The sequence below is a fragment of the Emydura macquarii genome, unplaced genomic scaffold (assembly GCF_026122565.2).
Source record: "Emydura macquarii macquarii isolate MOO-44397 ecotype Brisbane River unplaced genomic scaffold, CSIRO-AGI_Emac_v2 contig_431, whole genome shotgun sequence".
In the NCBI taxonomy this organism is placed as follows: Eukaryota; Metazoa; Chordata; order Testudines; family Chelidae; genus Emydura; species Emydura macquarii.
In genome coordinates, this window is record NW_027130568.1 from 10,839,778 (window position 1) to 10,853,129 (window position 13,352).

At 37.9% G+C, this 13,352-nt stretch overlaps 1 protein-coding gene across 3 annotated transcripts in view; it reads left to right on the forward strand.

Moving 5' to 3' along the window:
- Nucleotides 1–13,352, forward strand: part of ATP9B (ATPase phospholipid transporting 9B (putative)) — a 308,847-nt gene that overhangs the window by 250,927 nt on the left and 44,568 nt on the right. For all 3 annotated transcript variants that reach the window (XM_067537529.1, XM_067537530.1, XM_067537531.1), the window contains one exon: nucleotides 12,328–12,489. In XM_067537529.1, the coding sequence (XP_067393630.1) occupies nucleotides 12,328–12,489 (162 nt within the window). The remainder of the gene's footprint in view (nucleotides 1–12,327; nucleotides 12,490–13,352) is intronic.

Consider the following 13,352-nt stretch of genomic DNA (forward strand, 5'->3'; position numbering starts at 1 on the left):
AATGAAGGGGAAAAGGAAATCAGGAGCTTATTGGATTGATGCTGGGCTCAGCAGGTAGAAGAAGGAGGTCCTTCTGTGTTACTGATATGGTGCAGAGGGGCAGTAGGGAATGTGGGAACAGGAAAGTGTTGATGCTGGACCAGGTGGCTCGGGAACAGGACTGATGGAGGAGCAGAAAGAGAGATTATCCAGTTGAAGGAGAACTGGATCAAAATAACTGGCTGGTTGAGTGTGGGCTTGGGGAAAGAGTTGCCTCACGTAGGAATAGGACTTGATAGTTTGAAGGGGATAGGAAGAAGGAAAGTAGTGGAAGGCAATGTGAGGCTGCAAGGGGGCTTGGTGTAGGCTGATTTTAAGGGCGAGGAGACACAGCTGTCCATCCTAGGGTGTGATGTATTCGATCACCTGAACTTGAGAATTCAAACTATAGTATGAACTAAAAAATCAGTCACCAGCCATCTTTTGAAGTTATAGCCCTAAGTATACTTTTTATCTTTCAAAATTAATTTACCTCTTTTTGAAACTAGTAAAATTAGTATATCAAACAAGTATCTTTTAATTTAATAGGATACTGATACTAGTAATGTGTCAATATGAAGCCACAAAAACATTTAAATAATATAAACATTGCAACATGATCAAAAAAAAGCTGGAAGTGAAAGAGTAGGTCTTTATCATAAGTTTTTAAAGAGCTCTATTGATGCAATGTTTGCAAATCACTGGAGCCTAAGGAAAATATTGTAAATGGTTCATTATTTAGCTTATTGAACTTTCCTGCAGTTAGGTTGACGGATGATGCCAATGTTTCCCAATCACCAAAGTACCATTTTAAAAGCATTTTTTATTGAATAAAGTGCTCTGAATATTGCACCCTGGAGCTTTATTTAGGGAAATAGTTCAATTGATGTTTCCTGTTTAACCTCAGCATTGACCTATCACAACATATTGCAACATTATCATTTAATAGTCTTAACCAGTTTTATACGCTGTACTTCCTCAGTATTACAACTCTGCTCTCTTAAATTTTGTTTATGGATCTGGAGTGATTGTGGTCTGTTGAAGAGATTATTTTATTTGTGGCCTTCTGTGTTATATTATCTAGTGTTGTATGTCTTTTTCCTAATAGACATTACATGAAAAATTAGACAGTTTAGCTATAAACTGTTCTTCCATGTGGGGGAAAACAGAAAACATTTCAATATTCTAATAAAAACACATTATAGAGTTAATGAGTTGACATGATGAATTCATTTGAAATTTTTCACAATCCCATTTATAGATAATATTGTGACAAAAATGTACGTTTAAGCTTAGATACATTCACTATAAAATATGTAGTCATTATGTTGTTTGAGTAGCCTGCGATAAGTAACTGATTTTGTATTCTTAATGTGAACCCTACTTATACCAGGCTCATTGTTTCTTATGATAAGTGATCAATATTTAATTTTCTCTGAAAGAGTGGAAAGTTTCATTTGTCTGTCACTTCTATCCTCTATAGCTACAGCATAACAAACAACATGTACACACTGGGAAACCCATTGATGAAATCAAAAACAACTCTTGCTCCATTGTCATAAGTGTAGGTCCACTTCACCTGTGGAAAGCCAGTGCTAATCTAATGTAGTGAACAATCTTAAAACAATATAAACTAAGTAGGTAGAGCAATAAAGTTCAAAGGTCACAGACCCAAGTAATTCAGAAGCATGCTATGAACAGGAGCCTTTCAAGACCTTTGGTCAAGAAAGATTGATTAGTCATGATTTTTAATGACTGATTACTCTCATAGACTAGTTACGAATTGGTTACTTTTTTTCCTGCATTGTTATACTCCCGAATATCTAATTCCAACATTTGGAATATTTAAATGTTGCATTAAGATATGGTGAGTCACCTCATTCAAATGTTAATTTTCAAGAGATAACAGAGTTGCTAAAATTAATTACAAGGATACAAAGCTGATAATTTGAAAAGGGAAATGATATGCCCGTAGTGAAGCAGCTTTTGTGTTTACGAGAGTAAAGCTGTAATGTATGAGACATGTTGTATTGTTTAATTCATTTTTGTGTATGGGCTTATTGAAGCAAGACTAATGTGTTGTTTTGTCAATGTATTTGTGAAGAGCAAATTATTCACTAGCATAAAACCATCACTTCCATGACCTTCGAGACCCACAAAGAATAACTACTCCATGCCCTGTCTCGAATATTGACTGGAGTTTTCCCAGATGATCAAATTATAGTTTTAAGTTAATAATTTTATTATATTTTAACTATGAATGCTCCTAATTAAACATTGTAAAATGCAAATGTCAATCACTAAATCATCATTTGTAAATATAAACAAAGGAGTGCACTCACTGAGTATTCTTTAGTGCTAATTGGAATAATCTCTGAACTGTTGCTGAACAGATGGGGAAAATTCCCCAAAATCTTTACAGAAAATAACTTGAACACTATTGGAAACATTTAGTATTAGAATAGTAGTAAAAAAATTCTTTCCACCTCCACATATTCTCCAAGAATAGTCTCAATTTAAAAATGGCATGTACATATGCCCTGTGTATCGTTTGCATAGCAGGTTGATTTTGTGTAAATTGAAAGTAACTCTATTGGCTGTAGTGAAGTGATTTACAATTTATACTGATTAAACTAGAAGTGGAGTTTGGTTCAAGGGCTGTAAAGTACACTGAGCAAATATCTGAAAGATTTAGAATAGTCGCATGCCTCTATCCAAAGATAAATTTGAATGTGGTTTCATAGAAACACATTATCATTTTCTCTTTGGCAATATGAGGCAACAGTTTAAATCTAAAATATGTTGTACATTTTATACAGTATTGGATATGTTTGATTCAGATCACCATCCAAAAGTTTACATGCATAGCTTAACTTTATCTGAACTTACCCAAGCTATCTAACTATGTTACAGGTAAAATCATATAGATATAATCCATTGCAAAACCAAAGCCAGTGGGCTATATCCTTGTATCCAACCGTACGCTTCACAATTCAGGACCAAAAGGGAAGAGGAGAGATAAGGTTGGTTACGTGCCATCTTTATGCCCTCCGTCCTGGAGTTGCTTGGGCTGATTCAGTGCTTAAAGCAAGAGAAATCAACCTTAGGATGGCTCTTTGGGTACATCCACACTTCGAGCATGATTCCCAACTCAAGGCAACATACTGGTGCTAGCTATAATTGAGCTAGTGCACTAAAAATAGTGTGTAGCTCCTGTGACTGTGAGCTGTGGGAGGGTCCAGCTGCCCCAAATACATCCTAGGGATGGGTGTGTACTTGGGGCAGCTAGTCCCTCACACTATCATGGCTATACTTTTAGCACACTAGCTAGATTAGAGCTAGTGTATGTCTCCTCAAGCTAGAAATCATATCCCCAGCTCAAAATGTAGACATATACCAAGCTGTAACAGCCCCTGTGTGTCATTGTAGTAGCTGGAGAGCTCCAAAACACAGCAGTGCTCCAGATATCCCCCTTCCTTGGTAATGTAACCTATGCCAAGGGCACGGAGGTTAGTGGTCTAGACCTGGACATGTCCCGGGGGGGGCGGAGGGGGTCTTGATGAAACCAGAAATGGCTAAAAAAAATTCAGCATAACAATTTTCTGTTGGAAAATGCTGCTTCCTCAAAATCTTTAACATTTCATAGGAATGTGTCAATTTCAACAAAATTTCCAACAGAAAATTTTGAAATTATTTGAATCAATATGAAGTATTTCATTTAGACTTTTTTTGTCCTGACTTTTAAATTACTACTCTAACTTTTAATTTATTTTAATATTTTATTATTTTATTTATATATATTTATATATATAATATTATAGTACAAATGATTTGACATTATCGAAACTATCAAAATTTTTAGTCATTTTGATGTTTCCAGAAAGAAATATTTAGCAATTTCCAGTCTGCAGTAAATTTCAAAATACTGACTTTTTGTCCCAATTCAGGACTAAAGGAAATTTCAAAATGTCAGATTTTCCCACAAAATGGAAACTTTTTTGTGACCTGTTGTACCAAAATATTGCATTTCCAGCTACTCTGTGTCACTGGAGTGGTGCAAAGGAGTCCTAGGGGCTGGCAACATAACTTCCTTTGCAAAAAAACCACCTACATAAGCACAAAAACTAGTCACTTAAAAATATGGAGAGGAATAGTTAAGAAAACATAACTCCTTTGCAACCCACAGAATTAATAAACAAATGCGGTTTTTTTATTAGGCTATAAAGGAATGTCTCCATACCCCCAGTCTCTGCAGATAGGGGGTTTTGGATAGGGTGGCAAAGGGATAGATAACCTTTGAGTTCATGAGAAGGGAAGGGAAGGACAGGCTCAGTTGCTCTGACGCCTCCCTCCCTCCTCTCCTTCCCAGAATTCTTATGAAGATTGTGCCTGTGCACGGATGAGACGAGAAGAGATGAGGCTTCTCTGACTACTACTTCTCCCTTCCACCCTATGGCTAGGCTTTGCACTTAAAAATCCATTCCTGGGTTTGTGTTTCATTCTCCTTCTCTTGATCAATGCCTATTTCTTCAGAAACATCAATCTTAACTCTGACCAGTATATTGTTGATTTGAGGTTTTACTTTTTTATTTAAACTATCTTTCTGAACTTGTTAAATAGGAAATATCAGTTAATATAGGTAAATAATTTGTTACTGCTGTTTCCTAATAAAGTTACAGCTGAAGTTTAGTGGGGAAAATGTAGAACGTTAGTGATTAATAATAAAATTATGTAGGTCGAGTTTTTCAGGCTGATCATTCTGACAACTGTGTGTACATATACTCATTTTTTCCCAAAAGACTATATATATTTTGAGATTGTTGATGAAAGAATAGTATTTATTTTAGGTTAGAGTTAAGTTAACTCTGTTCTAATAAAATATGCATTTTTATTACTTGATAAGAATATGTTTTGTTGTATGTGCAGTATAAGATTTATGATGTCCTTAAACATTCATTTTCTTATCTTTAATAAGTACTAGGGTTTTGTGACTGATGTGATAGGTAATTATGTTGTTTTCATTTAGCAACATTATCTATTTTTATGGAATTTTCTAGAAACTTCCAGTTTTATTTTAGATCTTTCATTTTGTGCTTGTTAGGTAAATGATTATACAATTTTTAAATTAGAGGCATGTGCAGTGTTGTGAAAGCTCCTAACGGCTTTTGTGAAGCCCTGCCTCATCTTGCATGTACTTCACAAGTTACTCGCATTCACTAAGTCAGCTTTCACTCCACATGTTGGTAAAAAATATTAAATGTCCTACTAAATTGAATGCCAACCTGGAATGCAGGTTTCTTGGTAATGCAGTTAATACCTAAAGTATTAGCCCATTGTGCTTGCTGGTTAAACCATCGTTGTACATTGCATTGCACTCAGTATAGTGCTTTTTTCTTATAAAAAAATCTCAAGCACTTAAAACACTTTACAAAAGGAGGTAAGCGTAATTAGTCTGGTTTTACTGCACTAGCTAAGTAGAAAGATTTGAAGTCACTGCTATAAGAGTCACTGTGTCCTAGTGCATCAGAGATGGGTCTACCTCCTCAGAGATTAGGGTGGGGACAGACTTTCTTTGTAACCTTTGGCATGTCTGTGGAAGTTATCCAATTCCAAAAAGCCAAGGAAAATATCTGGTGTTGCCTTAAGAGCAGTTGATAGTGTCACTTTTGTTACTTGTCCTTGAGGCTGGTCAGCCACTTGATGCTGCTTTAAGTATTTTTTGGTACTGATGGAGAGGGACAGTAACTACAGCCAGGGAAACTATTTTAGGTGGAATGTTAACCCACTGGTAGCAAATTAACACATCTGAATTCATATGACTGTTATGACTACATAGATTAGTTGATCAGCTTATTAATTTTGGAATGAATACATAAAAAAAGACCAAATTAATACCTGTTGCTGATGATCATTCCCACTTCCCATGCAGGGGTAGGGAAAGAAATTCTGATGCCTTCAGTGGCAACAGGCACCACTAGCAGCTCCTCTCCCTTGAGTTCCTTTGCTACAGCTTCATTCGCTTTGTGCTCTAAGAGTTCCCCTGTTATTTATACCCCAAAGTGCATCATACTTCAGAAACAGAGCAAGGGAGCTTTATTGTGAGAGTTTCAGAAGAGTGATGCAGAGGAAAGGGAATAGAAATGCAGTAGGTAAGCACCAGGAGAGTGGCTACTGGGATCAACTGCCTCAAAGAAAGAGAGTACTTTGGTAAGGCCTTTCCTCTGGCCCCTCCACTGCTATTCACCATATACATGGTATTTGTTCAAATACCCAGTTTGTGTATTCATTCCAATTCTGCTATTCTACAATTCTACTATTAATACTTCTTTATATCTTCCCCTCTCTTTGCAGCTGGTTATTATATTTTTAGCACTAAAATGTCTGTATTAACCAAAGACGCTTTGTGTTCAAAGAATATATTAAGCCAATGTTTAGTTGAAGAAGCGAAACTAAGTATTTCACTCAAATCTAATTTTCATAAAAGTCAAGTGTATGAAATAAGCAACGTAACTTAAGCTTAAATATTGTTTTAAATTTTTTTAGTCACTTTTAATGTGTTCTTATTGCTATGACAGAAAATATGGGAACTCAGGTGCCCAATATAATTCCAAATTCTCATAGTTGTTAGCCAAAATACAGTATGTATATTTTATATGCTAACACCAGAATTTTTTAAAAATAGGAGTCTAAAGGTAGGCTACTCATTTAGTGACCTGATTTTTAGAAGTGCTGAAAAACAAGCAGGACCTGTTGACATCAAAAGAAAATGCAGGTGTTCAGCATGTTTGAAAATCAGACCACTTATTTTAGATGCAGAAACGTTAATTTAGGAGCCGAAGATTAGACTCCTATTCTTAAAAATCTTGGCCTAACCAAATTATCTGCTTTATATTTAAAACGTAGAGTGTGTGTGTCCTTTTAAGGTTGAACTATTAAAATGTATATACACACTTAACTTGAGAGTGTATTTATTCTTACCACTTTTTCTAAAGAAACGAATTATCTGATCAAAACATTTGACATGCCAAATCTCCAATTAACACTAAATAGACAAGAGCAGTTCAGCTTTATAATGACGTAAGTATAAAACCAAGCATATTAAAGAGGTTAAGCTCTTCAAATGGTAAAGTTAAACACAACATAACTAAGCCTAACTCTAATTAAAATAATTTGCAGCCTGCATTTTTTATTAGAGACTAAGCTGCCCACACTGTCCTATTCTGTAAAATGTATTTCCCTGGTAAATAAATAAATAAATTTATTCTTCTCTGCTTTGAATGCCTTTTTGCAGCTAATCCAAGCCTTTGCTGGGTTTTTTATATAGCAATTCTTAAATCTTCAGAAAGTGTTTGACACTTTTTGCCCTAGAACCTCTAGGCTGCCTGGGACTGAAACCAAAGTATAAAGTTGGAGCAAATAGGGAGATGAGAAGAGTGAGGTTAAAGCCATCCTTTGATAGAAATTGGCCCTATAGTACTAAGTTCAGGCATGATGAAATCTTGCAGGAGGATAGCCTGTTTCCACATGCACAGAAGAGCATTTGAAGAATAAGTTTAGGAATGTTAGAGAACTCCAGGTATTTGAAGCAAGGCCTTAACAATATCATTGCAGATGACACTCAGCTACGGGGAGTGGTAGATACCCTGGAAGGTAGGGATAGGATACAGAGTGTCCTAGACAAATTGGAGGATTGGGCCAAAATAAATCTGATGAGGTTCAACAAGGACAAGTACAGAGCCCTGAACTTAGGACGGAAGAATTCCATGCACAGCTACAGACTGGGGACCGATGAGCTAGGCAGCAGTTCTGCAGAAAAGGACCTGGGGGTTACAGTGGATAAGAAGTTGGATATGAGTAAGCAGTGCGCCCTGGTTGTCAAGAAGGCTAATAGCATATTGGGTTGCATTAGTAGGAGCATTGCCAGCAGATCAAGGGAAGTGATTATTCCCCTCTATTGGGCATTGGTGAGGCCGCATTTGGAGTATTGTGTCCAGTTTTGGGCCCCCCACTACAAAAAGGATGTGGACAAATTGGAGAGAGTACAGCAGAGGGAAACAAAAATGATTGGGGGCTGGAGCACAAAATTTATGAGGAGAGGCTGAGGGAACTAGGATTGTTTAGTCTTCAAAAGAGAGGAATGAGGGGAGATTTGATAGCAGCCTTTAACTACCTGAAAGGGGGTTCCAGGGAGGATGGAGCTAGGCTTTTCTCAATGGTAGTAGATGACAGAACAAGGAACAATGGTCTCAAGTTGCAGTGGGGGAGGTCTAGGTTGGATATTAGGAAAACGTTTTTCATTAGGAGGGTGGTGAAGCACAGGAATGGGTTACCTAGCGAGGTGGTGGAATCTCCATCTTTAGAAGTTTTTAAGCTGCGGCTTGACAAAGCCCTGACTGGGATGATTTAGCTGAGGTTAGTCCTGCTTTGAGCAGGGAGTTGGACTAGATGACTTCCTGAGGTCCCTTCCAACTCTAGTATTCTATGATTCTCAATGCTGTCAAGGTCCAGTTGGTCAAAAAAACGTTCTAACTGGCTGGTATTAATGTAAAGTTAACATTATGATTTTAAATTGCAGCCTTTCAACCACAAAGTTGATTGTTGTGCTTTATTACCCAGCTAGGTTACAGTACCACTAGTGATCAATTCTAAACAAACTTAGAGTTGTAGCTCAGGTATAATAATGTAAAATGACTGTGCTACAAACAGCTATCTCAAATGGTCTGTGAAGTCAAGCATGAATTAAATAATAAACAGATGTGAATCACCAAATATAAAACGCATAAGTCCTAGCTGCGAAGGGACACAAATAAGATGATAGGGTATTAGCAGAAAGATGCCATTTACAGGTCAGAATGTAATAGTAACCTTTCACTATGAAAATTGAAAATTAACCTTGGGAGTATTGGATCTTCTGCAGTTTATATGGTAGTTTTATTGGACAAGAAAATCTGTAATAGACTTTCACTGTGATTTTGGCACTAAGAATGGTGTTTTTTAAATGTTCTTATTTGTTATTCTCCTCCTGTAGCCATCTCTTCTTCATTTTTTCATTTACTGACGCCTACAGTGAGTTTACAGGCACTGACAACATCCTGTATTAGGGCAAGTCTATACTACAAAATTAAATTGACCTAAGTTACAGTGACGTACAGCCACTGCAGAAATTAGATTGCGTTTGCATGTCCACAATACACTCCTTGTGTCGGCAGTGTGTGTCCTCCCCAGGAGCACTTGCACCGATTATACTGTCAGTGTCGGGCATTGTGTGATTGCTTCTGAAAGGCAGCAACAGTCAATATAAGCAACGCAACATCTACACTGACACTGCATCAACCTAACTACATTGACCTAAGCACTACGTGTCTTGTGGAGGTGGAATTAAGTCAGTGTAGTGGGCAAGTTACATCAGTGGGAGCTATATTTTAGTGTAGATGTTTATAGAATTAGGTCGATGTAAGTTGCCTTATGTCAGCCTAACTCTGTAGTGTAGACCAGGGCTTAGTTTATTAGAATACTCAACCAACCTCCTTCTAATTTAACTTCTCACATGGGGCTACATAAAGTGCTCTGCTCACGAAGGGGCAGACCCTCAGCTGGTGTCATTTGTCATAACTCCATAGAAGTCAATGGAGCTATGACAATTGATGCCAGCTGAGGATTTCAACAGTACCTGGTTTATAATGGCACCAATGGAGCTGCAGTGCTGGACCCACACCAGTAGCCCCACTCCCTGCTCTGCATCAAGGCCCCACCCCCACTCCACTTCTTCCCCCCCCCCAGGCTGGGCTCACCACTTGCCCCCCTCCCAGCCTTGTTACTTGCCCTTAAGGCAAGAAAAAAGCAGGCGGGCATATGTCTCTCACCTTTAAAAGTGTTGGGTCCATGACTACCCCGATCCAATGCCCCTGTTGCCAGGTCAAAAAGCAGATCTGGCAGTGTCCGGTAATGAGAGTAAACGCGATCAGCCTCACCGCCAGGAGGGCAGGAAGAGCAGATGTTGCTGCCTGGAGGGGCTGCAGCTCAGCTGGAGAGAGAGAACTGGCTCCCAAGGAGTCAGCTCCAGCAGAAAGAGGTACGTACTAGCTCCATACTGCCTCAGGGAGGGATCCTATCCACTCTCCCCTCCCCCATTTGCACCACTGTGCTTGCCCCTGACCCTGCCTCACTCTGGCTGGAGACCAACTCCTCCCCCACCCCACTGTGCTTGCCCCAGACCCCTGCCTTGCTCTGGGGACCAACCTGGGCCAGCACCCAGAAATTAAGGAATAGTAATAGATGAAGGGGGGGAAAAAAACCCAAAACTACCCTTTTCAGTGCAGTGGGAAGAGCATTAGACATGACTTTTCTATTGTTGTTACTAGAAGTTGTGCGTTTTATCCTCTGTGCAGATATTGAAATCTCAAGGATTTTAATTCTAATCCTGCTCTTGTATATATACAATATATGGCTTTGTTTTATAATTTTACTGTTATGTAGAGTTTATTACTATGTCCAAAAGTCTTTGATTTTTGGATGCCAAAGAAATTAAACACTACTCTTATTTATCAGATTAAGACATTATTTAGTAACAAAGGTAATTAAGGTCTGGCTTTAGAAAGTGCCAGGCACTGAGTGGTCAAAAATTGCATTGAGTTATGAAGGACCAAACTAGGCTCATTTATGGGGAAAAGTTTCATGCATGTTCATTCCTGCATTTTTTGGAAGTGGGTAGTTGATCCATGTGATTGTTTCCTTGTTTGTCAGAAAGGAAGTATATGGACATATAAAGGCAAAGCATAGAGTGATGTGGAGAGGATCGAGCAACGGGGAAGGGGGAGAATGGAGAGCAGCAAGCAGCAGGGCCTTCGGGGGGGAAGAGACAGGGCAGAGGAAGGTTCCGGCATTCCTGCTGTAGTGTTCCATGGGGGCCAACAAATATGTTTGGCACTGGGCCCAGAAAAAGTTAATCCAGTCCTGGATTTCAGTACTGCTTTATGCCAATTTAGGTTTAACTTTTGGGAACAAAATTGACACAGTGAAGAGGGCCTCTCTAAAAACCCACTTACGTAGGCCCACTGCTTAAAATTCCATTTTAGCCTTAAAAACATAGGGCTAGATTTTTAAAGGTATTTCAACACCTAATGCAGCCCTTGGTGTAGTAATTGATAAATGGGGGTAGGAAGGAGGGAGAGTAGAATTTTGGAGGGTAAATCTATTAGCAGAAATTGCCCATTAAAAGGATATGGAATGTTTTTGTATATCAAGGAGTGAAGAAGCAGGTTTCCTAAATTAACAATTTTTTGCTAAACAATTTCAATGGTCATTTTAACACTATTGAAAAATAGCATACAGCTGTATGTAAAGAACATTGTGCACAAAACAGAAGGTAAGTAGCATCCTACGAAGTTTAGCAACTTTTAAAAAATGCTGCTTCATTAGAGGAAAAATATGAAGTTCTCAATAATTCTTTTGCATTTCACTAGGGCGTGTATTTAAGATGCAATGGGATTAATTTTAGCCAGCAGTTGTGAAATTTGTACAATACTGCAGTCCCCACCATCACCACCCTACGCAGAATAGACTACTTTTCTAAGCACTTTTAGTTTATATAGATTTGTAAAGGTTTGTTTTGTATGTGGTTTACTATAGCAGAAACCCAGATATAGTACATTTTATAAGAAAAGTAATCAATGTATAGGTTTAAGTGAATAAAGTATGCTGAAAATCTTTAATACCAGATATTTTTACTTTCTGTTTAAAATTTGTAATAAGTAAGCATCCAAGAAACCACAAAGTTACAAAAAATGTTTAACTGAATTATTCCCATTATCTTATATTCATTGGCTTTTAATGAATATTTTAAATAAACATTGTAGAAAACAGTTTTATGTATTGTATTGTTTTGCACACACCACACTGGTATGTGCTCTGTTAACTTTATATGAACACGTTCACATTAATTTAGAAAACCCAGTCCATTTTAATATTGTTAAAAGAAAATACACTCTAATACACTCTAATAATGGTACACTCTAATAATGGTACAATTCTCTTCAGTGAATAATCTTTCTGTGTATGAGAAACTCAAAAAAACCTGTTTATATACTGTACTTTTTAGTGAGTTCATAGAATACTTACACCGTTACGTTTATATTGTCATCTTATACAAAAATATTTCCATGCTCAAATTTTGTACCACTGTACATGAGGTTTGTTTTTATTAGCACCTTAGGAAGTCTTAACCCTTAACCTAAAGCCAATTGTTTGGCTTTAATGTAGTTTACACAAGGGTATAATTGACCTTTAACACTTCAATGTGATTTTCTCTAGGTAGCTCTGGTGCAATGGACAGAGAGTGTTGGTCTTACTCTAGTGAACAGGGATCTGATCTCAATGCAACTGAAGACTCCAGGTGGACAGATTCTGACATATTATATTCTGCAAATTTTCCCTTTCACATCTGAGAGCAAACGCATGGGAATCATAGTCCGGGTACATGTTTTGAATGTTCTTTACATTGTTTGTCTTTTTTAGTAAATGCTTTTTACTAAATGTTTTTTTTACAGTGTACCAGTTTACTCAATATAAATGTGGACATTTCAAAGTATGCATAATTTGCATAATTTGCAAACTTTTCAAATAGAAAACTTGGAGGCTGTGTAAATAACACTAGTTTAAGAACAAAACATTCAACGAGATACTTTGGAAAATTAAGACAAAGTCTCTGCTGCACAGTCCTCCATTTAGGCAGAGCTCTATATCCACAGGGGGTCACGTTGACTTCAATACTTTACACATAGAGCAGCTTCCATAATCAGGGCCTAAAACTCCAGTTTTAATTTCCCCATTGTACCTATTATAGTTCTGTTAAAGTTCTGAGGTTTAGGAGTAATATTTAAGTACCAAGTGTGCTTTAATATATGGGGCAAGTTAGTGACTGACAGTGGCTGAAACACAATGGCCCAGATCCACAAAGGTACTTAGGTGCCTAAGGATATTTCTTACACTGCAATTAAAAACCCGTGGCTGGCCCAGGCCAGCTGACTCAGCCTTATGAGGTTCGGGCTGTGGGGCTATTTAACTGCAGTGTAGACTTCCAGGCTTGGGTTGCAGCCCGAGCTCTGGGACCCTCCCACCTTGCAGGATCCCAGTGCCTGGGCTCCATCCTAAACCCAGAAGTCTACACACTGCAGTTAAACTAGGGTGACCAGATGTCCCAATTTTATAGGGACAGTCCTGATATTCATGGGGTTTTTCTTATATGGGCGCCTATTACCCTCCCAACCCTGTCCTGATTTTTCACACTTATCTGGTCACCCTAAGTGCACTTTAACATAGTATCGTTTCAAACAGCA